The following is a 26,407-nucleotide window of genomic DNA, read 5'->3' on the forward strand; positions in this document are numbered from 1 at the left end:
TTGTTACTGGACCCATGTCCTCTGAATCTCAGTTCCCCTCCTGGAAAGCATTTGGAAAAATCTTTCTTTTAAACAGACAATGGCGGGTGGGTGGGGAGAATAGAAAGGAAAGAGTTTTCTTCTGGAAGAGAAAGATGGCATTTCCTCGTGCCATCCAGACTTCAGACAGTTTAACACTGCTTCATGAGGTACAGAGTAATTTAATTCCCCTACAAAAAAAGTCTGTGTGATAACACCCACTGTGATCAGACCCCCTCAGTTTTAAAAACCACACAGCATTAAATCTGCTCACGTAGAACACACTACTCAAGAAACTTTAAAGCCTGATGTAGACCAGACTTCAAAAAAAAAATACATTTGAAAAAACGAACAGCCTTGAATCAATACAGCTGCCACTGCCAGAACAGGGCCATAGGGATGGAAAATGTCTGTAATTTTAAGACTAAGTTGTTTTCATGTACCCATTTCCGTGAAATGCCCAGTTTTTCGGAGGTGTTCAGCTTTCGGCAACGCCTGTTTTCTAAGCTAAAGGGTGCACTACTTTTTGAAATCTGACCATTTCCTGGACAACCAAGTCCTACACAGAAACTGGGAGATTTTTAAAATGTGGGGTTGGTTGTTGTTGAACTGTTTCTCACCCTATTTATTGCATTTCGCTGTTGATAACAGCTCTGCAGATTTTAAGCCTCTTGCTCCGTTGCACACGGGATTTCAGTCTGTGTGCGGAGTTGCAGTCCAGAAGTTAACGATGATGAAGCGGAGACCGCGTAGTGAAGGCAGAGCCCACACTGCACATCGTTCCGGGGCTTCCAGATACTCTGCACACGGATTGATGTGCTCTTTTGTTCTTCCTTGCTGTGCTCGGTTTTGCGGTTGTTGCCTCTTGGTGGCACACTTGACCACAAGGTTTTTTTGTTACTGTCCTTCCAGTTTTGCTTTCCTTCGCTATGAAACCTGCTGAGGTGTTAACTCGTGGTGCTTTGGGACTGGGATTTTCACGGAAGTGATATGAAGCACGATCCTTACACCTATTTCCAGTATGATGAGTGTCACGGTGCTTGACAGGTGTTGAGACTAGTCAGGCAACTTGCGTGCTGAGGGTAACTACAAATGCAGGGAGGCATTGTATGAGGCAGAAATACCTCCTCCGATACGTGCAAGCGGTGGCAAAACATAAAGCGTGTGTGGTGAAGGACTTTGCTCTCAGAGGGTCTCACAGCTTCCTCTGAGAAACAGGATGATGTACAGTGAATGCAGCACAGTGCCAGTACTGATTTAGTCGTTCATGTACTTCAGTGATTTTTTGGTATGTGCTGTTAGCTGATAAACTCCTTCTAAGAGCAGGTGTGATATCGTGGGGCACAAGGATCGCTGGAACGGGGATCCTAGTCCTTCGTAACAATGCAGAATCCCCCCCTGCCAGAGTGTGGCTTCTAGGATTCAAATCATTGCATACCAAAATAAACTCGGTACAGATTTTTTTAGCACAGGTTGTTTTTGTTTGCTAAGCACACACATAAATTTCCCACTCTTAAAGAACATGAACAGGAGAAAGATGGGGGGGTGTTTCTCATGGGGGAATTTTCCTTCTGTATGTATGACTAGCACAACTTTAAAATTTATGGGGGAAAGCAACAGAAAGGCAGACCAACTCCAGGAAATCACTTCGGCTGCTTTAGAAGAGCTTTTTAAGTGGCTCCGTAATTTTAAAAAATTACAGTCAGAAACCTCTTTGTCCTGAATGTGATTATCAATATTTTAGTTAGCATCAGAAATGTTTCTTTTTGAAACATATTTCTTTTTCTGCTGGTCCCTTAAGGATACAATGTACAAAATTTCTGCTGTGTTGTGTAGATTTTGGTGTTGATAGAAAACCAAAATAAAACGTTTTTGAATATGGTTAGAAATGAATACAACATTATTCCTGGCAAGTGCCACCTGCCTTTGCAGGCTTGTCTCATGGGGTGTGTAAAAGAGCAATGTAGGGTTATATTTTATAGAAAGCTCCCGTGGCATTCTGAGTTCAAGGTGTAGCAATTAGCTTAGCCGCTGAGAAAGGAAGTAGCAAGGTAATGAGCTGCATCTAATTTGTCCGTGTGGAAGTGTCTGACAACAAACATCTCTGAAGAAGTGAACAATTCTCTGCAATGATTGCATCACCTTTCCAGGTGGGAGAAGTCATCACATAAACGGCAGTAAGTCGCAGTCTGGTGTTGTAATTACTTGCAGCTTGCGAAGGGGCCTGAGGTCAGGGGGCAAGGGACCGTCTGCGGGATGGCGATTCTCCTCCTGCTCCGCTCAAGTCAGTGGGCATTTTCCTGGTGCTGCAGCGAGCCCGGATTTTTTCTTACAGTTTTTTATGAATGAGGTTCATGAGGCTCACCACCTCCCTCCCAAACCTCCAGTGTGAAGGAAAGTGAATTCCGACCTTCACTACCACACCGTGGGCTAGGGAAGGCAGCTCTCCTCCAGTTGCTCCAATTCCTCACCTAGATTACGGGGAATCAGGAGATGTTCTTGGGGTGTGATTTTTAGGAGATGGCACGGGATAGCCTGTGGCAGTTTGGGTAGGCACAGCTGCCTTATGCTGCTAGGTGAGAGTGAGGGTTGAACCCCCCCCCGGCCCAGTGATTGCAACTGTACATGTCTTTTGATTTGGACAATAAATGCAGCTTTTTAAACCAAAGTCTAATACAGCGGTGCACAAATTTTACAAATACCTGAACTGGGAAAGGAGATGTATTTTGTTATTGCTACTGGTTGCTTGCTGTAGCAGTAGTATTTGCTTCATGACCTTGCAAACATACACAAGTATCTCCTTGCTTGCTTGTTTTTGCTAAAGAACAAAACTACCAAAATAGAATTCCAAAATACTATTATTAACACTATTCAGCCCCCTTCTTAGAAAAGCAGCTATTGAGAGAATTCTGATTCCTCAATTCTGGTACTTCTGGTACTTAAATAATCCTTTTGGATTGCTGGTGTTTTTCTCCTAAAAATTCTGTGGACTTTTGTGACACTGTCTTAATTTCTGCCTGAGTTTGCACTCTTAGTTTGAGGAGACAATGTGGTGCAAGTTAGGTTCTTGCCTTGTAATCATGCTGTAAAAGAGGAGGCAGCTCTTTAGGATTTTCAAGGTTCAGACCTTTCTGTACAGTTATACTGGCTTGCCAGAGTGTCTTCAGAATAGAGCGCTTGTATGTATAAGAAGGTATTAAGGAACGTAATTAACAGACTTCAGAAGTTCTCTGTGGAAAGAACAACTCTCAGAGAAGGAAAGAGACTCTGCTGATGGCCCTTTTTTTACTTTAGTGATGTTAAGGGCAGAACAAACTTCAGATATGGAAGGAAAAAAAAAAAAAGCCCAAACCCAAATGAGTTGACAGATGTCTTTGGTGATTAAATTTCAGCACATGCAGACGGGATGGCCTGCAGAACGGAGCCCAGCTGTGAGCAGAGAAGTTAACAGCTATGGTTTTAGCTCGATTCCTTTCAGTAGTAAAAGGATGACTTAGATGAAATACGCTACTAACGTACGTTATGTTTGTCTGTAAGCCTCTTAATTTGCTTAAAATACACTGTTGCTAATTACGGAAAGGAAGCTACACCAGTTAAGTAGAAAGCTTATGTAGAAACAACGACTATAGCTCTTTGCAGGAGAGATGGCTAGTTTATAATATGAAGCGTTTGTTAGTAGAGTTACTACCAGAGAAGCTGTATTAATTACCTATTTGTACTAACATTGATCTGAAGTTTAAAAAAAAAAAAGTACTTGTGAGCTTTTATATCTTTCTGTTAAGTTCTTATTCGCCAGTGAGGGGCTGTGTACAACTTCTAGACTGCTCGGCCATTAGTGCCGTCGGCTGGGACATGTATTAGCTGGGCAGAGCATTGTCTTCCAAGGTACAATGGATGAGCAGCATTGCTTTTGTGCACTGGGGAGTAAGTACTACTTGCCCAGATTTCTGCCTGATAATGCTGCACATGAGGACCCTTAGTTGTACAGCCCTTAGTCGTACAGCGCTTCAGAAACCATAATGCATTTTAGATGCCTTTCCAGGCTGCCATTTAAAAGAAAATAATCATAATATAGTCTATTAAGGCTGAGATTCCCATATTTTAGTTTCTTGTGACTTTCTTCCAATGGCTACCGTGATTTTCTCCCTCTTTTAATCTCCCCCATATCTCATTTTGTGTAGAAAATTTGCCTGTGCGCCCCCATTATGTGCTTTATGAGTGCTGTGAAAAAGTGTTAACAGACAGCATGCTTCCAGTAGAGACAAAAATACAAATGGCAATGTCTCGCAAGAAATCCTCCATACCCCCATACCCCTCTGCTCACTCAGAGTAGGATAAACTGGAAGTGCTGGAGAAAAATAGCTGCTAGGATTGACTGGAAGAAAGGGAAAACAAGGTAATCCTGATTGTAGGAGCTGTGCATTCTGGAACTATGTTGGTAGGGTTTTTTTGGTGGTGGTTTGGTTTTGGGTTAGTTGTGGGTTTTTTTGTAATACTTTCGCTCTTTCTAAATTGCTTCCATCCCACCCAAATGTCTGTTTCGTAGTCAGTGTTCTGTCTGTCTCTTCTGTATTCCCAGCAGTATCTTGCTGGAGCTCCCACTGCTCATCAGCTCTTTCCTGAGGATTTCCTGAACCCTGGGCAGAATAGAAATCAGGTTTCTGAAGCAGCGGCAACATCTCCCTTCTTCCATTTAGCTTACACCTTTTCTTCTACCTCTCCAGTCGTCGTTGTAGCTCTGGGATCTCCCAAAGTATGTTTCTTTGTTAAGATGCCCCTGCAGTGCAATGCTGTTTCATCATCCGTCATCCTCAGCTCTCTCCCTGGCTTCCCCCTTTCCCTCTGCTTATTTCGACTGGGCTGTGTCTTCAGGAAACGTCCTTTTCCCTCTGTGTGCAGTTGTGCCTCTCTGCTTCAGGCATGTTTTACTTCAACTCCTTGACTAGCTGTTATCTTTATCTTTTATGCAGGGGGACATGATAAATTCTGAGAGTGACTATTTTAAGCAAATCGAGGTTTAACATATTTGCCATTTTGGGGGATGTTGTAATAAAAATGTGCAAAATGGAGGAATGCATGCAGAGGAGAAGGGACCATCTTGAAAACTGATAAATGCGCAGGTGAAAATGTAAAGTGCTGCTAATTGCCACCTAAGGGGGAGGACGGGCCTTCCTGCACCGCGGGGAGCTCCTTTACCTGTCCTCTGAGGTGCACCCATGTTCCCTTCCCCCACGGCAGCTAACGTGGGGCTCTGCCGGCGCTTCAGCGCCGCCACCTTGGTTTCCTACAGTTGGAGACCTCGAAGCAGTGCTGCCACCGGCATTTGGAGAAATCCTCGTGGCGGCACAGAGCCGTCTCAACATCCCAAGCAGCACCATGGACCAGCTCTGGGTACCACGCCTCTGACCGCAAGCAAACGGGTTTTCAGATATTTCCCTTTCAGTGTGCATGAACTTAAAATATTTCTGCCAGTCTGAAGTGTATCCTTAATTCCAGTGGTCTCCTGTAATAATGGTTATGAACATACAGAACATACTCTAAGGGGAGAAACTTTAAAAATCTGGTTCACCCTGTGTGTTTGCCTGATCTCTGTTAATAGGGCAGCTGAGCACCTGTGTGTCAGCACGAGGGCTTTGGGCTGGGGTTTTTTGTTACTAATGGCTTTAAAAAGAGAACTTTCTAATGCAGTGTGGAGGGGAAGGAGCAATGAGCAGCAGGTGACTTACGCAGTAACCTGTCATCTCTAGCACTTGTGAATAACCTTATCCATGTTTTACAAATGCGGTGTTACTCTGGTTTTCATCATCTCTCCCTGTTGCATTCCCGTCACAAGATACCTCAGGAAATGTAGCGTTTTTGGAGGTTAGATTTAAATGACGGATTGAAATGGATTTTTCTGACAAGCTAATTCTGTGCTTTCTGAGGGTGTCAAAATACATCAGTAATTTTTGTTAACTTAACTTTCGACAAGTTAACTCTTACCAAAAAGGTAATGGTAGCTAGGGAAGCTTGGAATAAGTAAATGGAAGCATTTGTTCCTTTAAAATAAAAAAGGAAAATGAAGGATTTACCACTTAAGTCTTGTGTAAATTAATAACCCTTCCCGTGCTGTAAATTTCAGCCCCTAATGAGGAGTCTCTCAGGGAAGAACAGAGTGAACTTTAAGTGAAAAATCCATGTTGTTCCTGTTGAGGGACAATTGGAAACGTGATGAAGGCAGATGGCAGGCTATTTGGTTACACCTGTAATCTGCTAAAGCTTGAACAAAAATTAGGTGTAGAATATTTTTGCAATTGACCTTTCAGTGAACTTGCATAAATTTTTTTTCACTTACTCAGTGGATGTTTATGACCTTATTATTTGGATTACTAGATTAACCTATACTGAAATATTATGCCATTTATAGGGTTAATGCATTTGAGAAGGACATGCATGTGATTGCCCCCTTCTCTCCCCTCCTCCCCATTTTTAACACTACAGAGCATCATTTTGAATTGAAATAGTCCATAATGGTCCTTTTTTTTCACTTTTCTTTAACAACGTGAACACTAAATTATAGCTGTGCAATTATGTAAACAATGGAAATGCTTCCAGAATGAATACTTCCTTTTAAATTTTCATTTTGTGTAATTGCTGAAAGGTTCGGAGCCATAATAAACCAAAATTATTTTACACATTTATCGTTCTAAAGGTCAATTATGAAAGAAGTAAAGAAACAACACTGTACAGAATGAGTAAACCAATTTCTATTGCCATCACCATATGTTTTTCTTATTGCTTGTGTTTTTTTCCCGTTACTGTGTACATAGCATTCAATTAAAGTGATTCATTTACTAGGCTGTAAGCTGCCGAGCAGAGTTTACATTTATAAAACAGCGCTTTGAAGGGAAGGAAACAACTCGCCTCTGTTTGAATTACCTGATTTTTGCAATATCACTGATAGGACATATGTTCTCACTTGGTGACTTTCTCATAAGCCCGAATCTTCTGATAAGCTCGCAATGCTCCTGAATTACTGCGCGAAATCACGCTTTTGCTGTTAGCTGGGTTGTGCGTGAAAGTGTGCTAATTGGAACGCGGGGGAAAACTCAGGTCTCACCGGTGAGCGCCTTCCTGCGGCGTGGTTTCTCTCCGTCCGTGCTGTCTGGACTAAGCTCAAGTGCAGCAACAGTCTGTAGTCGGGACATATTCTGCCTCGTATTAACTTAAATGAAGTCGCTCAAACTATCACAGGTTTATACTGAAAAGCCCGAGGTGAAGGATGGCGGTGGGAGCTAAGGGAAGGCTAGGCCAGCCGTGTTTTTGTCTGGGCTTTTACGTGCTGGTACGCTGTTAAAAATTAACAGCTGTGTGTGTGGTGTCTCCGCAGCCTACATCTGCGCTGTCAGTTCATCAGTTTGAAGCGACGAAACAAAAAAGAGAAATAGGAGATTGTGTCATTAGCTCTTCAAAACAAATTTTTCAAAGGTTTCGTACTATGAAAAATGGGGTTTTTTTTAGTAGTAGTAGTACATCTCATAAACAGCAAGTAGAATCGTGCAACCACATCCTTACTGCTCCTTGGAACGTGTGTGTTGTCACAGCCTTTGTTAACGTCGTGTTAGTTATGCTGTGCTGTAAACTCACAGGTATTAGTATACTAAAGTAGCGGGTTTGCAATCTCTCCGCGTTCTATACAGGGACCGTAGGTAAGGGTTGAGAGTCGATGAAGCCGGGTGATCGTTACAGAGGTATTTAACAGATGGGATTGATGGAGCGAGGACAGGAGTTAATGCAGTTGTTTGTAGCGGGTCTTTGTACTTCCTACATTCTGTTACCTTTCGGGCCAGGTTTGCACGGGCTCTTTTATTGTGGCATATGTCAACAGCAGTGTACGTCCATCTGCTGCTCTATAGCTTGATGCCCAATTCTTCAGAGACCAAACACATCCCAGTACCTGGCTCCGTTTGTAATTACAGGTGTGTCGTGTTGTGAGGAGCCGGGTGCGCTAATCAGACCCTTAATTATAAAAAGGTGGGTCTTTTGTTCTGCTCGGAGTGTGAGTTTACCACCCACTTTATGAGCTGCTGCATCCATCTGCTCTCTCTTTTTGAATGTTTGCGTTGACTGATATTGACTTTAAAATGTATCAAAGGAAGTGATTAAAACTAGTTTAAACATTAACTCGAGTGGCATTTTAGCTTATTCAGGAAAGTGAAAGCATTATCTGCTACTATGTTAAAAACTAGTATTATTGATTTAAAATATATAACAGAGTTATTTCGTAGGATGTTACTGCTGTAAATACTTAGGAGAACACTAAATAGGTTCTGTCCAGGTGTTTAGCAGTGCTTTGAGAAAATACTAGTGCAGTTAAAGCATATCTTTATATAGGGAAAAATGAGTTTGACTTTTTTAGTTTCTGATGTAGAAATCGAGCATATGGACACATTCTGGGACTAAATTTAAGTTCAAGCCTTCTTTAACACATCATAAAACCAGTAAAAATGGACACTGAAAGTGCTTTCCCTTTGCAACCTTCCTTTGAAATTTTATTGAGATTAAAAATAGTCTCTATTATTGAATAGAAAAAGCTTTATTTAATTCCTTCAGAAAATATAATGTTGCAGGAAAGGATTATATAGATCTTGTGCCTAATTTTAAATCTGCTGAAGCCTTGTAGGAAGAAAATCTTAAATACAGAAACTTGGCTCTGATTTGGAGAGACTGTGAAGAATTGAAACACCCAAGGATTCAAGTTGAAACACATCTCTCAAATGTGTTCATGTGTCACAGGTTAACGATGAGAGCAAGGCTGTGGTTGGTGGTCTATTCTTACACATAGAGTGCTACCTCTCAAAACCAAAAAACCCCTCTTCCTTCAAAAGTTTAGCAAAACTCTTCCCCCCACCCCCTCCCCAGCATATCTATATTTGCTATCTTAATTATTTAGAAGAAGAGTGACTTAAAATAATCTAGTTAGCATGTATTTGTCTGTGCTACCACGCTGCGTGTGATCACGTCTTGCGTTTGGCATCACTGTACTTCTCAACTAGTCCAGAACAGCAGAGACATCCTGTATGAGCTGGAGCAGCCTGGCAGTAGTAAGCCACCTGCTGCCGGTTACCACCTTGAGCTCCCTCAGGGCGGAGGCAGCAGTCATTTGTGTCGTCTCCTGCTTTTATGGCTACAGGGTTTTGAGTAATGTGATTCTAGGAAATACCTCATTTGGAGTGGTGTGATGCTTCGTCTTAAATTGATTAATGGTTTGAATGTTTTGAATCCAAAGTCTTGAAGAGGAGGACAGGTCTTTTAAGCTTAGACATGAAGAGACATGGGTGTTTGTTTTGGGTTGTTTTTTTTAACAGGAATTCAAGAGTACAAATATTACCAAAACGCACTTTTCCTACTAAACAGACCTGCAGCAGAAAGTAGTGGTTGTACCGTGACGATCAGTTGCACGTAGAGCTGTGTGGCTCTGAATTACCCCCTTGATTAGTGTGGAACTGCTGGATCGCAGAGTTAAATCGTCTCAGTCCCTCCTTTTTCATTTTGGGCGCTTTTTGTGTTTCGCTTATTTCTTCTCAAACAGGTAACTTCTTTTTCAGGATATCCTAAATACTGTCATAAAGCACTGCCCACCTTGGTTTTTCTTCCTGGGCTTACCTGGCTTTACGATGCTGATAGGAGACTTCATTACGGCGGCGGCCAGGGTTCTGAGCACAGACATGCTGGAGGTGAGTGTGGCAATGCCCAGTGCCCCCGTCCCCCGAGAGCGCGCGCCTGCTAACGAGGTTCGGATGTCTCCACTCTAACAGGTGGTGACTCATTAGTGCGATGCGAAGCGGGGCTCTTGGGGCAGATACCGTGGCAGCTGATGTGTGAAATTGTGGGATAAGGTGACACACTAGTATTGCAAAGGTGTTTCATCAAAAGGCCAAAGTGTGAGAAATCATATCCTCGCTAATACTGCAGCACGCCTGTGCGCTAAAAGCAGGACTTGGATTTCAGAATCTCATTAGCTTTTTTCAGTGAGCCTGTATTGAAAATATGGCACTCTTTTGGTAATGCAGAATTTCTTACTAAATATCAACACAAATGTGATTCTAAATTATTAAATTAGTGAAGGATAAGTAAAATAGCAAATCAGTGCTGGGATGCCAAAATAAGGGTGAAGGTCTGGCAATCCCAGGAAAAACAGGAAAGCTTTGTTGTACATGAAACTCCCGTTTCTGTCCATTTTGGCCAAGTGCTTTTGCCGCTGCTCTTGACATTTCGTGCAGCTGAGCGGGTGGCCCTGCACAGGGTCACAGCCCTCTCGTATTTCAGCAGGGCTGAAACAGTGAGCCCAGCCACACTTTTTCCATTGCCCCTTAAAGAGTGTACAGCCATTAATTTTCTGACACCTCTTTAAGAAACTGATCAGCTTGATCATTGATCCAAAGCCTAAAGCACTAATAAGAAATGAAAACTCAACTTTCCACGGGGGAAAAAAAAGACCAAACCCAAAAACATCTCCTTCTATTTCTCCTACAAGCATAAAACTTAGCGTGCATTGCATCTTCAACATTACACAAGATTATATAGCAGTAGTTAATGCATTTATAGCTCATGCCATGTTGCTTTTGATGGTTTTATTGAAGTAGGAAAATCTCTATGCATTTTTATCGTGTGTACAGTCAGCGTGAGTGCATTGTGCTGTCCTTTGTGTCACGCAATCAGCTAACAGTAGTGCTGGTTTCATGCCTAAAATTCTCACTCAGCTTTTCTTTAGGTTGTTCTATATTTTTTATTGACACCAAATCGCTGATAATTGAATTGTGTAATGACAGAGGAGGTACTGAAAATGTAGAATACGCTTAGGAGCGGGGCCAGGCCCCTGCTGGAGGAGACACTCAGCCTCAGAGAAAGAGCAGAGCAACAGAGCAAAAAGCATACGCAAGTCAGTGTCTGTAAGTCGCTGCTTTAATGCTGCTTTTGCTGTAGTTGTAAAGCAAAAGCTACCGGCACGTGCTCCACAGGACACTTTCAGCGCTGCATCGTGAATACAGCACGTCTGGTATTTATGGTGGTAGACACTAGCCTCACAGTCTATGCCGCTTTCATAATTTTATGAAGAAGATGTTTTTGTTTGCTTTTCCTTCGTTAGGCTCCCCGTTCAGAAGCTCACACCATCCTTGGTTCTCTCGTTTGCTTTCCAAACATCTACCAAGAAATCCCACTCTTGCGGCCCATTTCAGAAGCCGGTGATATCATCGCAGGGACAGTAGATGTGAAGGTAAAGTCACGTTTTATTAATAAATCCCTATGTAACCTAATATATTTTTACTATATTGTCACTTCATTTTTACCATGCACTTCTTGTTTAAAAAATAAACCCCTCCTTCTCCTCAAAACCCCACAGCTGCACACATGATATGTGATTATTTGATAAGCATTGCTTTGCTTAACATGCACCATAAAATTAACAAAGCTTAGATACTGCAAATTACATTTTACTTTCAAGCAGAGTGAACTGGCTATGATCAAACGTGATGTTTTCCTGCCAGATGCCTGTCAGGTCAATTTATTAAATGATGTTGGTGGTATTATTTAAAGCGTCCGTTCATTGTATCTGTATATGAGCTTGTCCTGTAAGAGATGTGGGGTGTGCATAAGGGGACTTTTTTTTTTTTCCTTATTAGTATTATAGTCAAATGTTAAGAAATGCCACTATTAGAACTATCAACTTACATGAATGGCTTTTCCATGAGAATTAATTTCAGTGGGACACCCCGAGACATGAATCGTTTTGCTGGATGGAAGGCTTTGTAGTTTAATGACCTTCACAGCAATAGCTTGGTGGGAAAAATCGCACACGTCGCCTTATAAAGACCCAACAAAGGTGACCTGGAGCATCACTTGCAGGTGAAACCTGTCCAAATGCCCTCACAAAAGCCTCCGTTACTTTTCCATGAACTGGAGGCACCACACTGATCCCCTGCTCAAAGTTAGGTAAAGCTGGGGAGGAATCTCTTGAGTTCCTGGTGGCCGAGAGGGTAGAACCAGAGAGAACGCGGAACCTCAGCGCGCTTGGCTCCCATTCTTGCTTCTTCATCAGGCCTCGGAGAGTCGTTGGAGGTGTGTTAAAACAGTCTTGATTTTTAAGTGTCTTTTTTCGTACTAAAAAATACACTAATTTTTCCAAAGCATGGCTTGCTTAGAACTTGATCATACAAACTACGGTGTTTTAGTGATCACCGCTCATCATTAGTAAACACCCATCAACTCTGAAAACGAATTGATTTCCATCATGCTGCCTGTACGTGATTTTAAGTTGATTACATTTATCCACAAGGGCCTGTATATTTGAGTTGTAATCAGTGAGTATTTCTCCCTTGACAAAATAAAATTGGCGTGTAGTAAAAATGCTTTAAGAATAGAATGAGAATTAGTTATTTCACGTGCCACTATGTCAAAACTAAACAACTTTAAGCATCTTTTTCATACATCCATTTTATTTATTCTAACTTATTTTATTATTTTAGTGCTACCTCATAAATATTTTACTGAAGAACGCTACAGAGGAGCCAAGTGAAGCTGCAAGGTAAAATATCGAGTAAAAGAGAAAATGGGAAAGTCTTTCTTGCTACTGATTTTTTGGTGCTTGTACAGCTGAGATGTTACTACTGCCTCGTGGTTTGCTCCTGTTTGGATGAGTTATTCACTTTAGCCCTGTTGAGATGAGGTTCACTCCGCACCGTGAAGGTGCTGACCTGCTGTGTGACCTGAGAGAGGGGAAAGAGAGATCGCGTCTTTGTGCGTTTTTCTCTTTTTTTTATAAATGTTCTTCTAAAACTTCTGACAGAACCACTTTTTCTTTTAAAAAAGGTGCATAGCTATTTGTGGCCTTGGAGTTTGGATATGCGAAGAACTAACTCAGTGTACGAACCATCCCCAAGTGAAGGAAGCCATCAATGTCATAGGTGTGACACTGAAGGTATTACTGTGACAGTCTCTGTGATCGATAAACATTATGTAAAAAAAGGTATTTTCATATTTTTTTAAATAGCTGCTGGTTATATGGAGTACGATCTGCTGGTTTGTCTTTTCATTGCTTAAAGCACTGACAGGATGCTGCTTAACACGTGACTGCTCGGGACTTCTTGCGTAGGGTTCGTGATATGGCATTGGCCATCTTCACATGATGTCTCCCGGTTCTGGACCTTCGCGTGTAATCTGTAGCTCGTTACATTCAGTGAGCATGGTTCAGACCCTTGTGGCTCCTGGGAGGTTGCTGAGGAGTATATGCACGGTTCTTCAGTATTGCCAAGGTGGTCTCCTATAAAAAAACCTGCAAAATATTTGCAAAAATAGCGTGTGATTATGTACCTAAAGAGCCTTTCCACAACAGACCAAATGAAGATTACATGGGTGATATCCAGGCTGCTGTTTCCTAATGCTGACATTGGGATTTTGCAACATTAACATTTTTTACTGCTTGTATAGGTGCAAAATAACTTTAAACATAGTAAAACTGAATGCATTGTATTGTATCTGGATATTTTATGTGGCTTTTAATAATCTTTTCTTTTCTTCCAGTTTTCTAATAAGCTGGTAGCTCAAGTAGCCTGTGACGTTCTTCAGCTGCTGGTTTCTTACTGGCAAAAGCTTCAGAAGTACGAATCCTCTCTGTCCAGAAAAATTACTGAAGTACGTCACTTTCTTTAAAACGTCTGTATGGAAATCATTTGCAAAATTGTCTCAATTCCTTAGTCCTTACTTGAGCTACTGTAACTGTGACTTTATGTTACCTTTTTCTTTCTTTGCAGTTATTGTTAGATGTACCTTCTGTAGTCCTAGGACCAGTGTGCTTCTCTCGTTTGTAGTGATTTATTTCCAAAATCTCCATAAAACTTTCCGTTTCACTCGGACATTGAGTACAAGGGCAGTTAGATGCTCCTAAGAGAATTGCACCTTTTTTGTACCCTGTTCAAATGAAGCTCATGTTCTATCTTTATAGTGAAAGAAGTTAAATGTCTTTCTGGAACTCTGTTTACATTTCCATGTAGATCCTTGTGGCCACTATTGCATTTCTTTTGCCAAGTGCTGAATACTCCTCTGTGGAAGCAGATAAAAAGGTATGTCGGTGAAAGGAGCAGGCTCCATTCTTTGTGCTGTTCAGGGTCGTTATTAAATGAAGTCGCTTGGAACCAGAGTTGTTTTTTAAACTTTCAAACTCATACCTTTAATTTTGGGTGAATTTAACAGACTACACCTAAATACCACGCTACATGTTTCTGTTTAGTTCATAGTTTCACTGCTGCTTTGCTTGTTGGATTGGTGTATGGCACTACCCATGAAAATGCTACTGGAGCCAGTGTCTGCTGGTGTTCTTGAAGATCAACATGCATCCAAAGCTCCTTTACTCGACTATATTTATAGAGTGAGTATGAAGAAAGAACATGATTGTGTCTAGATGTTTAAAGATGCCTCTCACAGATGTTGTTAGGCACAGAAGCGTTTTCAGTAAGCTGTAGAGTATCATGAATCCTCACAGCGTGAGCAGAAGTCATACAGATGAGAAGTAAAGAATGTAAAATGATAAGACGATAACATCAGAGGTGTACAGGAGAGGGTGGTGAAGAGAGAAAGGTAAAATGCCTAAAACAATGAGTCAGGGAAAATCTTTGCAGAAATACTTGAATTATTTGAAATGGGCTGTTAAAGTACAAAATAAGTCCTGAAGTGAGCTGTTAAGTACAAAGTAAGTGCTGACAAAGGGTATTATTTTAAAAAGGCTGTATTTAGACACAGGTGTGTTTTTGTAGCATGTCCGAGTTTTCACAATGCACAAGCTATGGTGGGTCACTCCTCGCTGAGTGTTTGAGCGGGTACTGTAGTGTACGCTGCATTACTTCTTCAGCGTCATGCTTGTCTGCCTGCAGGTTCTGCACTGTTGTGTGAATGGCTCCAGCACATATACTCAGCAAAGCCATTACGTGCTGAGTCTGGCAGACCTATCGTCCAGTGATTACGACCCGTTTTTGCCACTGGGGAATGTCAGGAGCTCTGAGCCAGCCCAGTGCCACTCCTCCGTGGATCTGGGCAACCTGCTCACTGTCGCCGAGGGTAAGAGAGTTCACAGAGCATGGTGAGGACCAGTGTGTCAGCATTCAGCAGCTAGGCAATAAAGCTTTCCAGGTTATACCTCTTCTCTGAAAAGGCACTCCTCCTTACTGTGCGTAGCAATTGTGCCTTGAAAACTGGGCAGCGCCCTTTTTTTAATGAATTTCAGTTGCCTTTGTAATAGGATGTTCAAGTTTGTTGCTGTTGCTGACGTTGCACTCTACAAAGATCACAGGAAAAAGAAAATGACACTAAGGTGCTCTATAGCAAGAACCTTGTACAGAGGTGGGATAGACCAAGAAGCTGGTTTTGCCTTTGGTGCTACTCGTAATTCAGCATATAGAATTAAATCCGGCAAGTAAGATAAGCCCCAAATCAATCTTCTTTCAGAAGCACACAGCTGCCCTTGAATTTTGCAGTAGAAATGATTCTATTGTCGTAGATAATTTGCATGGTCCAAGAGATTTGAGAAGAACATGTATGATTTGGACCAAATTCTGCAGCTGCATGCATATGCCATTCCTGCCGATTCATAATCTACCTGTGTCTAAAATGAAAAGAGATTATTTGGATCTAGGTACATTATGTTAATTACTTTATAAAGTCAACCTAAAAGTATGCATCCAAACATAGGAAATAATTTATCTCGAAGCGATTTGTCATAGACATCATCTTTATTTCAAACACTTGTTAAAAATAACCTTTAAAAGAATGGCTGCTCAACTATGAGTTAAGTCCATTTTAAGTAATTTCATATGTTAATATGAATTAACGCATTTCTGCAGGAGAATCCAAAGTACAGATGCAACGCGAAGTTGTGCGACATAATGCTGGATTGGCAGTGATGCCTAAAAATAGTAATTTCCAGGGTTTGATTCTGTAGAATTTTTCAGTCCCACAGCCTATTTTCTTTGGTTTTGTGTCTGTACTTTTAATTTTAACAAAAAGGTTAAAAACATTAAAACGCTGCTACACAGATTGCTTGCTGAGTAGGACGTGTTGTGAATAGCAGGAAGATCAAGTTACATGTCAGGCACATCTTGTCATTTTAGGTAGAACGAGATGTTTCTCATCTTAGATGTGTTAGTGCCCTGCAAGTTCTTTGATTTGCTTGTTTTTGAAAAAGATTCATTCAGATATCTAATCCAGGGGGATTCAGGAAAAGAATGAAAAGCCTTTTTTTAACGAGAGGAGGCTGAAAAATTTTGGCTTTTGGGGGCTAACAGAAGGCTGAAAAGGGATATACTTGTTGTTTAAAAGTGCATTAGAAGGTATAAATGCCAAGGAAAGAGGAAAACACTATAAAGAAAAATGGGTTTAAACCGAATACGAAGGAAAACTGGAAATTCAGAGGTTTCTGCCTATAGAAGGGGTAATACTGTGGAAGAACATTCCAGTAGGAGAAGTGGAGGCACAATGTAACTCAGAGCACGATCGATTTATGAAATAACTGATGTGTTCACCTGCACTGAGGGGAACATCTTGGGATCCAGCAAATCTCTTCCTGCCTCAGACAGCAAACTTTGCCACCATGCTGCTGGAGACCTAGAAGCATTGGTTTTTAGTTGCAACTCTGCTTCACCTTTGCTTCTTGTGTGGTCCCTCTCTTGCTACGATAGCTGTGGGGATGTCTGTGGGAATACAGGCGGTAAGGAGAAACACCATAACCTGCCACCTGAAACCAGAGTGACAGCGGGCGCGGTGGCATCAGCGGGCAGGACTTTGCGTGTTGTGCGGAGTCCTGGATGGGACTGTAGTCGACATGTCAAAGGGCACATGGTAAAATAAAATGAAATGTGTAACAGGTAGAATTCCTTGGAAAGCGATTATAAGTAGCTTCTGAACAGGAAGGATTAGGAAGACAGCTAAGGCAAGCTTCTGAAATATGACCGAAATTTGCAGGTGACCTCTTCAGTTACCAATGGCTGCTTTTATTGATCTGTTGTCTTTCCACTGATCCTTTTAGAGAAGAGGAGGAGGAACTTAGAATTGATACCTTTAACGGCGCGGATGGTTATGACTCACCTGGTGAATCACCTGAGCCACTACCCGCTCAGTGGAGGCCCTGCCATTCTCCACAGTCTCCTTAGCGAGAACCACGACAACTCCTACGTGGAGTCCTCCGAGCTGTCCTCAGAAGTCTTCCGGAGCCCCAACCTGCAGCTCTTCGTGTTTAACGACAGTACTCTCATATCTTACCTCCAAATCCCCGCAGAGAAGACGACGGACACCGAACCGGCAGCAGCCCCCTCGGACGTAAGGGTAATTGTCAGGGATATCTCGGGGAAGTACTCTTGGGATGGCCGAATATTGTACGGGCCTTTGGAGGGCTGCCTTCCGCGGCAGAGCGCAACGAACACGTTTGTGATCTCGGGCAACCCTGAACACCACTTCATTTCCCAGAAAGACATTTCTCAGGTGGAAGAAGGAGAAGATGCTCTTGACCAATTGCTGGAAAAGGTTGGTAACACCAGTCCTGAATGCCTTTCACATCCCCAGCGAAAGCTAAACGAGCCGTCGCCGCCACCCTTTGGTGTGAGCTATGACCAAGAGAATGCGATCACTGAAGCCTTGATGAGGCAGAGCGCCCAGGAAAAAGAGTATATATTTAAATGCAGCACGGACTTGAGTATGAAGGTGTCCCACCAAGAAGAACCCTGTCCTGCTGAACCTCAGGCGTCCTTTTATTTCTGTCGGCTGTTGCTAAATGACTTGGGAATGAACTCCTGGGATAGAAGGTAGGAAGAGAAGATTCAGAACATGTTTACAGTACTATTACTCTTCTCACTTCTCCCCCCAAACATGTATACACTTAAGAAAGCGAGAATTATACAGCTGGGTGGTAGTCAGAGCATACTTTTGAACTTTTACATATACCTGCTTCAGTGATTATTTTAACTAGACATCTGCAGATTGTTCATCATAATAATTTAAAAAAAAAAATCATTTGAACCATGCTAATTTGGTTTCCTTCTCTTAGGCATTTCAATGAAAAAATACGTGTCTGTACTGTGTTGCATTTTCCTTTAAATCTTGTTTTATATATTTATAGAAAAAGCTTTCATCTTCTTAAGAAAAATTCAAAGTTGCTGCGAGAACTGAAAAATCTGGATTCCCGCCAATGGTAGGTAATGTTTACTAAACACACCATTGATAAGGTCAGTGTTTCCAAAGAAAGAATAAGTATGTCACCAAAACCAAAACGTCATTAAAATTGCATGTGCTAGCAATACAAATATTTGTGTGAAAAATGGCTTGTTTGAGTTCTGTAGCCTGAATGGATGAGCTATTTTTACTGGTACTGTATACATAGAATTCAAAAGCAGTAGCCGATAATAAGACACAGCAACCTATTTCCTCTTTTCTGTAGTGGGGAGGGGAGGGAAGAAGTTGCAGAATTTTTTGTGACCTTGGCTCAGCTCCCACAAAGGACTACTTTCTGCAGGGGGATCCCTGTGTCAGGAGCCGCATTTCAAGGGCTAATCTCCATACAGTTCCTCTACAGCCGGGTAGTGGCAGAAGAACGTTCTGAATACTCTGTTTTACTTTTCATTCCTTGACATATAGCTATGTGAAAAATGTCTGCAGCCTTAGAGTTCTGATTTTCTTGTATCTCAACAATTTTCATATCAAATCCACTCAGCTTGTTTTCAAAGCAGCCAGCTGTCGCTGCCAGCCTTGTAAAACAACGCAGGATTGGAAAGTCAATAATGTTTTCTTCTTTCTCATATATCATCACCCTGTTTCTAAAATTCTGTAGGTCAAATCATGCTCCTCCCATTAACACCTGTGCAATCTTACTGTCATTGGCAAGGTTGCACAGATGTAAGCCATTAAACCCTGTAATTGGAACCTGGTCATCAATTCTTTTGCTGATGCACAGAAGGAATAGGCTTGTCTCCACTCTCTGAACTGTGGTGTGTCTGCAGCGTGGTCATGGGGGAAAAACTGGTGAAAATGTGTTTCTGCAACTGAAACTGGGTGACGTGTTTGTGTGCATAGAGGAAATGGACATGTAGAGTTAAACGTCACCTACACGGGTGGTCACCTGTTCGTAGCTTTTGAGTGCAGGTGATATAAAAAAATCATTTTGAGCTAAAACTTCTTCAATTTTCATTTCTTTTTATATCTAATTGCAGCCGTGAAACTCACAAGATTGCAGTGTTTTACATTGCGGAAGGGCAGGAGGACAAATGTTCAATACTGTCCAACGCAAGGGGAAGCCAGGCGTATGAAGATTTTGTTGCTGGACTGGGCTGGGAGGTAATAGTCATAAAGATTAGGCAAGCGAACGTAGTGACCTACGAAAATCAATGTAAGATGGTTAAAATAGGTAAATGGGAACAAAACTGCTTCTATCGCTGCATATTTTTTAAGTCTCAAAAAGAAAAAAGGATAAATTTTAATGCACACTAATATTTAGCAGTACTTAAAAGCTTACCTTTTTAGTGGAATTCTGTAAATCCACATACTACTTTGGATGGATGCATCCTTCCTGTTGCTGATGGACAGGTGGTGCCGCAGTGGGTATTGCTGCTTTCCATATCATTAAGAGCTATAGCATAATTTTACCTTAACTGTAGTTCTTTTTAACTTTTCATGCAGTCAGAGCACTTACCCAACCGTATGACTGCTTTACGAAGGACAAAACCGTTTGGTTTTAGTTTGTGGTGTTGAAGTGGTGTGCCAGTAAGCTAAATGGCATGAACATTTATGGGGTTTGGGCATATATAGTAGCTGCATTTCATGTTTAAGCATTTAAGTCACATAAGGTCTGCAGGGAGAGGTAGCATCCTCAGACTGATGCAGTTGGGAAAACAAACGAGCTTTTGGAACCACGCTTGTCTTCAGAGAGCCATTTCTTCTGAATAATCTTCTAAAATAATTTCTTCTAATGTTTTTCTTCTTGTACAAATCTTCAAATTATTTTGCAGTTTTTCTGATTGTATTTTCTCTGCACTTTATAATTACTTCTTGCTGCGTGTGCTCTGAGTGGGCTTGCGAAGCTGCGCGTAGCCCTTAGAGCAGCTGTGCGTGACAGAATGCTTTTGCTTCCTTGCTGCTGTTTGCTGGAAGGAAGGTAAAATAGCCATGTAGGTAATGACTCAGTACCTAGTTAAGAGGTGTTTACTTTTAGTAAATGTCAAACACAGGAATGGGAAGCACAGTTCTAACGCAAAGATCACAAACCCGTAGGGGAACATTTCTTTTTCTCTGGGATGGCTACAGAGTTCTGGAGTGGTAAATTCACGAAGCCTTGATATATAAATAAATACTGACTATTCATCAGTCTTCTCAAATTTCTTCTAATTATAACTTTCAATCGATCAGGTTGATCTTTCAACACATGGTGGGTTTATGGGCGGCCTGCAGCGCAATGGTAGCACAGGACAAACGGCACCCTATTACGCTACCTCTACCGTGGAAATAATTTTTCACGTGTCTACAAGAATGCCATCGGATTCAGATGATTCACTGACCAAAAAGGTAAACAATTTGCAGTGTATTTCAAAGCGTTGTCTCTGGTCTTCAAGTGCTTAAATTTAAGTTTAAACTGAAAACAGATTGTGCTAAGTGGTCCTAGCAGGCCGTCCTTGCTGTGCCACATGGTAGTCTGCAGCTACATTATCTGAATTAAATGGCATCTCAATTCTGGATTCTGAAACACAGTTAACATTTCCATGGTAGCCTCAGATACCACCATTAGCAGTAATATTAGCAATAATTTCATTTGTATGTTGTCTGCCTGCCAAGACTGTTGTAGTTTGGTAGAAAAAAACAACCAAACGCAGCATAATAAAACCTTACAGATGAATCGTCCAGCGTGTAACAGAAAAGAAGTGAAAGAGAAGTGACAAGCATAGTACCAAAAGCAGCCGGCTGATATTTAAAGCCATTATCCAGTTATTCACGAATCTGACAAGCAGACTCTGCTTCAAAGGTGGCCAGAACCCAGCCCAAAATTTTGTTGGTATCAGTACTTAATCGTTTGTCTTTCCTAACAAGGAGTGGTTTGAGATTATGGTGCTTGCCAACTGCTGCTTAGAGTCAAAGAAGATTTTAGGTGCATACCAAATCTTTGCCTTTTTAATTAGGATTGGCAACTTGTCCTACATCGGTTGTTAACGTGCATTAATAATGCTACTACAGCCATCCAGTCACCACGTGGTACTATTGTGCTCTGAAAATTATCTATAAAGATGTCACTGGGTGATTGTATTTGTCCGGTTAGCTTCCAAATAACACGTGCTTTTCCTTGAAATAAGGTGGAATTTCTGATTACCGGTCGTGAAGACTTGCCCAGCATTTAATAGTAAAGCTAAATGCTTTCTTTTTTATTGCGATATCTGTCATTTAAAAAAATTCAACAAAATTACATGTTTCTCTCTATGTATGCAATTCATTCTCTTTGTATTAGTGGATTTACATGGCTATGGGAAAAAGTGAAATCTGAGTACTTTAGGATAGCGAAGTCGGGCTGTGGTACGTACTAAGAGGCTGTATAGTCTCTGTCACTTTACCAAGGTAGGACTCCCTGTATTTTTATTGTTCCTGGCCAGTATTTATCTAGCTGCTAGTTAGAAGTCCAGTGATAAAAGCTTTATGGTTTCCCTAGGCAACGTATTCCTATGCTCCACTTTCTGTACCATGAGAAAATGTCATGTAGCATCTACTTTGCTTCAATATAAGCCCATTTATTCTTACTTAATTCCGCATAGATATGAATGAGAACAGCTCATTTTGCAGCAGACTTACTCATGGTGGAGAGCTGCTGCCATGTCTTTCCCAGTCTTATTTTTCCTACACAAATTTTGGTTGTTTAGTCTAATCTTCCCGTGTAAATCATCGTTCCTGGATTTTATGGAAGCATAGCAAAGGCAGTGAAAGATTGTCTAGCTGTTGAGTAATATATCACCTGGGAGAGGAGGAAGCAGAGTCTGACAGAGCTACCACAAGAGGTAAAAATGGGGTTTAATTGCAAACAGTCTATTTTACCAGTTCTCTGAATTCCCACCCACATTAGGGATTAACACAGACATTGACAGAGTCTGGTTATTCTATTTAATTGTCTTCCCTATGTTTGCTTTAAGATAATTTCTTCTTTGTGAGAAAGAAAAAGCAAAAGCATTTAGTAGTTGCCAGCCTCCAAGTCTTGAAGTGCTAGGAAACAAGGCCAGCTCCAGTACATATTATCCACAGAAAATGCCACAAAGTAATTGCTTTAAGATTTAAAAAAAAAAACCTTAAATCTGCTACAGGAATGGAACCCTGCAGGGATCAAACTGTGTATTCCTGTAAAGGAGGACCAAGCTCTGAGCAACCTAACGGCCCTCGGGAGCTGGCCCCACTGTAGGCAGTGGGTGGGACCAGATGACCTCCAGAGATCTTTGTTAATGTATAATCTCCCACGGTTCTGTCCTTCTGCACAGAATATTTTGTTTAATTTGTCACAGCTTTTTTGTAGGCAAGCATGTATTTCTGTGCAAATTAGCGTAGACGTCTTAACAAATTTTACAAAACTGCAGCTAGGAGTGGAGGCAAGAAGCGTTTCAGAAGCACTGTAAGATTTCTGGAAGATTGATAGTTCTGTAATTCTTTGAAAATGCTGATGGATGAACGAGCCTGCATTTGAAACCAGTGTTTTGAGCATGATTATATATCCAAACCATTTCTAAAGACAAGATTAAACATCCTGCTGGAACCCTTATAACCCTAAAGTGTCCCATTTCTTGAAATTTCACGTGTGAACCTCAGCTGTGGAGGCTGTTTAGAAAATGGATAAAGGCAAGTACATTGACGCTTCAGCAGCAAAATTCCTCAGTCTGCAGAAGTTCCATGTTGATTTTGGCAACCTTTGCATGTGCAGACCGCGGCCGGTGCGTGCACTTGAAACACGTCCCTGCCTGCAACGTACTCTTAAACAAGAGGAAAATGTAGTTATTTCCCCCACCTGTCGATCCTGCGCTTGCGAATTCTGCAAGACCTGGTTAACAGAGTCACGATCAAGTGCAATGCTGCATCTGAGATCGTGGCGACTCTCAAGGTTGTCACAAGTACTCTAATTCCTCCGCTGGCTCACTGAACAGTTAGTGCATGCTGGGCTTAGGTCCTCACCTCAGGGTATTGGGGCAGTATGGCCAGGTTAAAAAGATTATTTTGATGTTTATTGCTTGGTTCCGTTAATGCCTCTTTTTCCTAGCAGCATGTGGGAGGAAGGCAGATTACAATGTTGTCGGTCAGTGCCCGCTCCATTTTAAAGTTTGCTGCGAGAGAACTGTGCATTGTGTCAGAGGACAATATTAGTGGGATGAGAAAATCTTATCCCATTGCCAATCAGGATGCGATGGGGGCCACAACTTCTTCTCCTTGCCTTCCCCCTGCTTCCATCAGATAGGGTTGCATGGATACTATCTGGGATCTAAGGTCCCCTTATCTCTGAAATCTCTGTCATTTCTGTGGTTTCTTCTCTGCTTATTTTGCCTACAGACAGGCGAAAAGAATTCAATACCAATCAGCGTGCTTGGCTCGCAAGCTCCAGAGCTGAACAGAAGGTCTTACCACCTGCTGGCCAAGGAAGTAGTACAGCAGGCCATAAATTCTGTGGGCTGGGGAATTAAGCAGATGCAGTAATTTTACTTAAATATGTTACTATGGTTCTTTATCTCTACTGAACACAAGAGGATAAATTCATTTCTGGTATAAATTCACAAGAAGAGCAGCACTTCCACTGAGTATGAACTTGGCCCCTTATTTTTGTGCAGTACAGTTGTAATTTGCAGTTTGTATGCCTTTGACATATACGCTGACGTATTATATTGCTCATTGGGGGGGAGGAGAGAGAGGAAAAAAACCCTCTCCAAATAAGGCTTAGCCCTGGAAGAAATCTTTTCTAGTGGAAAACAAAATTCAGCTGCTATCTGTTGCTGCTGTATGGTTCAGCATCACTGCTTCTAAACTTTTTTTTTTAATCTGGCTGTCTCGTGGCAGGAACAAAAATCAATCACAGTAACAGCATCCTACCTTCCCCTGTCTTGTTCTACATAAATTGTACTGAACGGTTTAAAAATGAGCTGCAAAATATAAGTGATTTTTTCCATCTTCTCCATTGTCATAGCAGAACTTTTTCAATTCAGAGATCTGGTTGCAACCCCATACTGAACTCTTGCTCCTTCGCTGCAGAAATTTGTTAGCTAGAGCTAGATTAGATTTTTAGCAGCTAATCTAACTGCTGTAGGGGTTTGCAAAGTGGGGACAGGGCTGTGCTATTGGATTTGTCCAATTCATTTGACTCCAGGACTATAATTGCACTTATGTCTTACAAGGCTTTTATAGCCTAGGGCTGGCGAGCAGCAGAAAAACAAATTGGCAGTGATACAGTAAGAGTGAAAGGGAATGAAAGGCACACATTATCAGTCTCCAAGCAGCACTGTTCTGGCAGGAAGTTTCGTGGTTAATTTACAAATAAAACTTAGATTTTAGGATGGGTACGCTGTCAGCCAGACAATGGGGATGTCAGGCCCGACTGTTACTTAGCAAAAGTAGCAGCCATGCCTCCCCAAAAGCAGAAATTCTTCAGTCAAACAGACGACTCCTCTCTGGAGCCAGCTGGCTGTGTAATGCAATTAGCAGGGAAAGGAGGTCAGGCCATGAGGTGTGTACCGTGACCAGTGGCGGCGGCGGCGCGTTGCCTGGCAGGCAGCGTGCAGCCCGGCCGAGGCGGGGAGCCTTGAAAACTATTTGCCCAAGCGAAGGGGAGCAGCGGCGCTCGGCGAGCCTCCCGGCGCGGAGGTGGGCTGCGCGGCTTCTGGAGCTGCTGGCTGCGCTCCGGCGCCCGCGTTGGGGCTGAGGAAACGCGGGCCAGATACGATGAACGACGGCGTGACGCATGTGGGCAGCTGTACGCTGACCCAGCTTCCAGGCGCTGAGTGCTCGGCGTAGCTGCGACACCAAGCCGTGGCGGTGTCTGAGCTTGGGCAGCTGAGAACGTGTGCACTTCGTTCGTGTTGGCGAAACTGCTCTTATGTGCAGCCTAAAAACCCGTGCGCTGTCAGCTCGCTCGGGGAGGAGAAGCAATTGCAATTTCCCTGAACATTTGTAGAGAGATTGGTCAAGTCTGCAGTAAACTTAAAAAAAAATCTGACTGCTTGTGCTCGAGCTGGTCTGTTGTTTGGGTTTGCTTTTTAGCATATATCTATTTCCTGGCTGCTTTGGGATTTTTTTTTTTTAATATAGTTTTTTCTTCCCCTCCCCAAGCTTCATGGAGAGCATGGCAAGGGACTCTGGCTCCAAACGCATCATCTGCATTGCGTTGGACTTTAAGGAAATCTCGCTGGTGTCCTTCAGGGTACTGAGTCTACCCCACAGCTCATATTTGAATGAATAATACAGGAGAATAGCAGCTGGTTAGTTGTCACTGATAAGATTATCATAATGTTTATCAATTAAATTAACTTTCAATAACATTTTTGATTAATACTGATTTATATTTGTAATGTTATACCTTATAAATATGATAATTAAGGATGCATGACCTGAAAACAATGGCAGTAGTAAGTCAAGCTTTAACAGGAGTTACTCTCACGCGATGAGGGTTGTAGCAAAGGTAGTAATTTATTATCACATGCTGTTTGCAAGATTTCGAGCTCATAGCCATCGCTTCCTGCTCAAACAAGCACAGCAAGCCTCAGTTGAGCTAACTTCTCCCTGGTTACTGAATTCTGTTCTCTTGGATGCGATATAAGTACAAAGCGCTTTGGGATTCTTCTGTATGAAAAGTATTTGATTATTATCAGAATAGTTCCTTGTGATTTAAAAAGGGTCTCTTAAGGAGTGTTTGGACATATTTTGATTTCTATTTCTATAGCGGCATGTGCGATTTATCGCTCCCAAAGCAATAGGCAAGGCAGTACAGAGCCTTTTCTTCACGGTTAGTCTCCGTAGAAAGACGAGCTGTGTTCAGCTTGTGAATTGCCCTGTGCGACTGGACAATTGCATCACCTTACAGAATTCTGTTTCCGTATGTATTTGGGCTCTCTAAAGCAGAGGTTGCTAAGTACCGCTGTCGTGGGCTTTCTCTGTGTTGCGAAGCTAGTGCCAGAACTCACTCCAGTATCAGGATGCGTTGGGTTCAGCCTGATAAATTGTGGGCACTGCTTACAAATACATCGCCGTTGGGCTGCTCTGAATACAGCTGGCGTGAGCCGGGTCCTTCCTTCGCTCAGCTTTCACAGAAAATTACAGCTCAGCTTCGGCTGTGCGCGGAATAGCCTTGGCACTTAGGTCCTCAGTATGTATAACCTGT

General features: G+C 42.0%; 1 protein-coding gene across 4 annotated transcripts in view; it reads left to right on the forward strand.

Annotated features, from left to right (window-relative positions):
- RALGAPA2 (Ral GTPase activating protein catalytic subunit alpha 2) overlaps positions 1–26,407 on the forward strand; it is a 135,165-nt gene that overhangs the window by 51,099 nt on the left and 57,659 nt on the right. For all 4 annotated transcript variants that reach the window (XM_075089687.1, XM_075089685.1, XM_075089686.1 and 1 more), the window contains 12 exons: positions 9,606–9,734; positions 11,147–11,275; positions 12,525–12,583; positions 12,868–12,976; positions 13,579–13,689; positions 14,049–14,117; positions 14,285–14,422; positions 14,925–15,108; positions 17,072–17,843; positions 18,158–18,229; positions 19,245–19,368; positions 20,437–20,592. In XM_075089687.1, coding sequence (XP_074945788.1) covers positions 9,606–9,734; positions 11,147–11,275; positions 12,525–12,583; positions 12,868–12,976; positions 13,579–13,689; positions 14,049–14,117; positions 14,285–14,422; positions 14,925–15,108; positions 17,072–17,843; positions 18,158–18,229; positions 19,245–19,368; positions 20,437–20,592 — 2,052 coding nt within the window. The remainder of the gene's footprint in view (positions 1–9,605; positions 9,735–11,146; positions 11,276–12,524; positions 12,584–12,867; positions 12,977–13,578; positions 13,690–14,048; positions 14,118–14,284; positions 14,423–14,924; positions 15,109–17,071; positions 17,844–18,157; positions 18,230–19,244; positions 19,369–20,436; positions 20,593–26,407) is intronic.

Source organism: Phalacrocorax aristotelis, chromosome 3 (genome assembly GCF_949628215.1).
Source record: "Phalacrocorax aristotelis chromosome 3, bGulAri2.1, whole genome shotgun sequence".
Taxonomy (NCBI): Eukaryota; Metazoa; Chordata; class Aves; order Suliformes; family Phalacrocoracidae; genus Phalacrocorax; species Phalacrocorax aristotelis.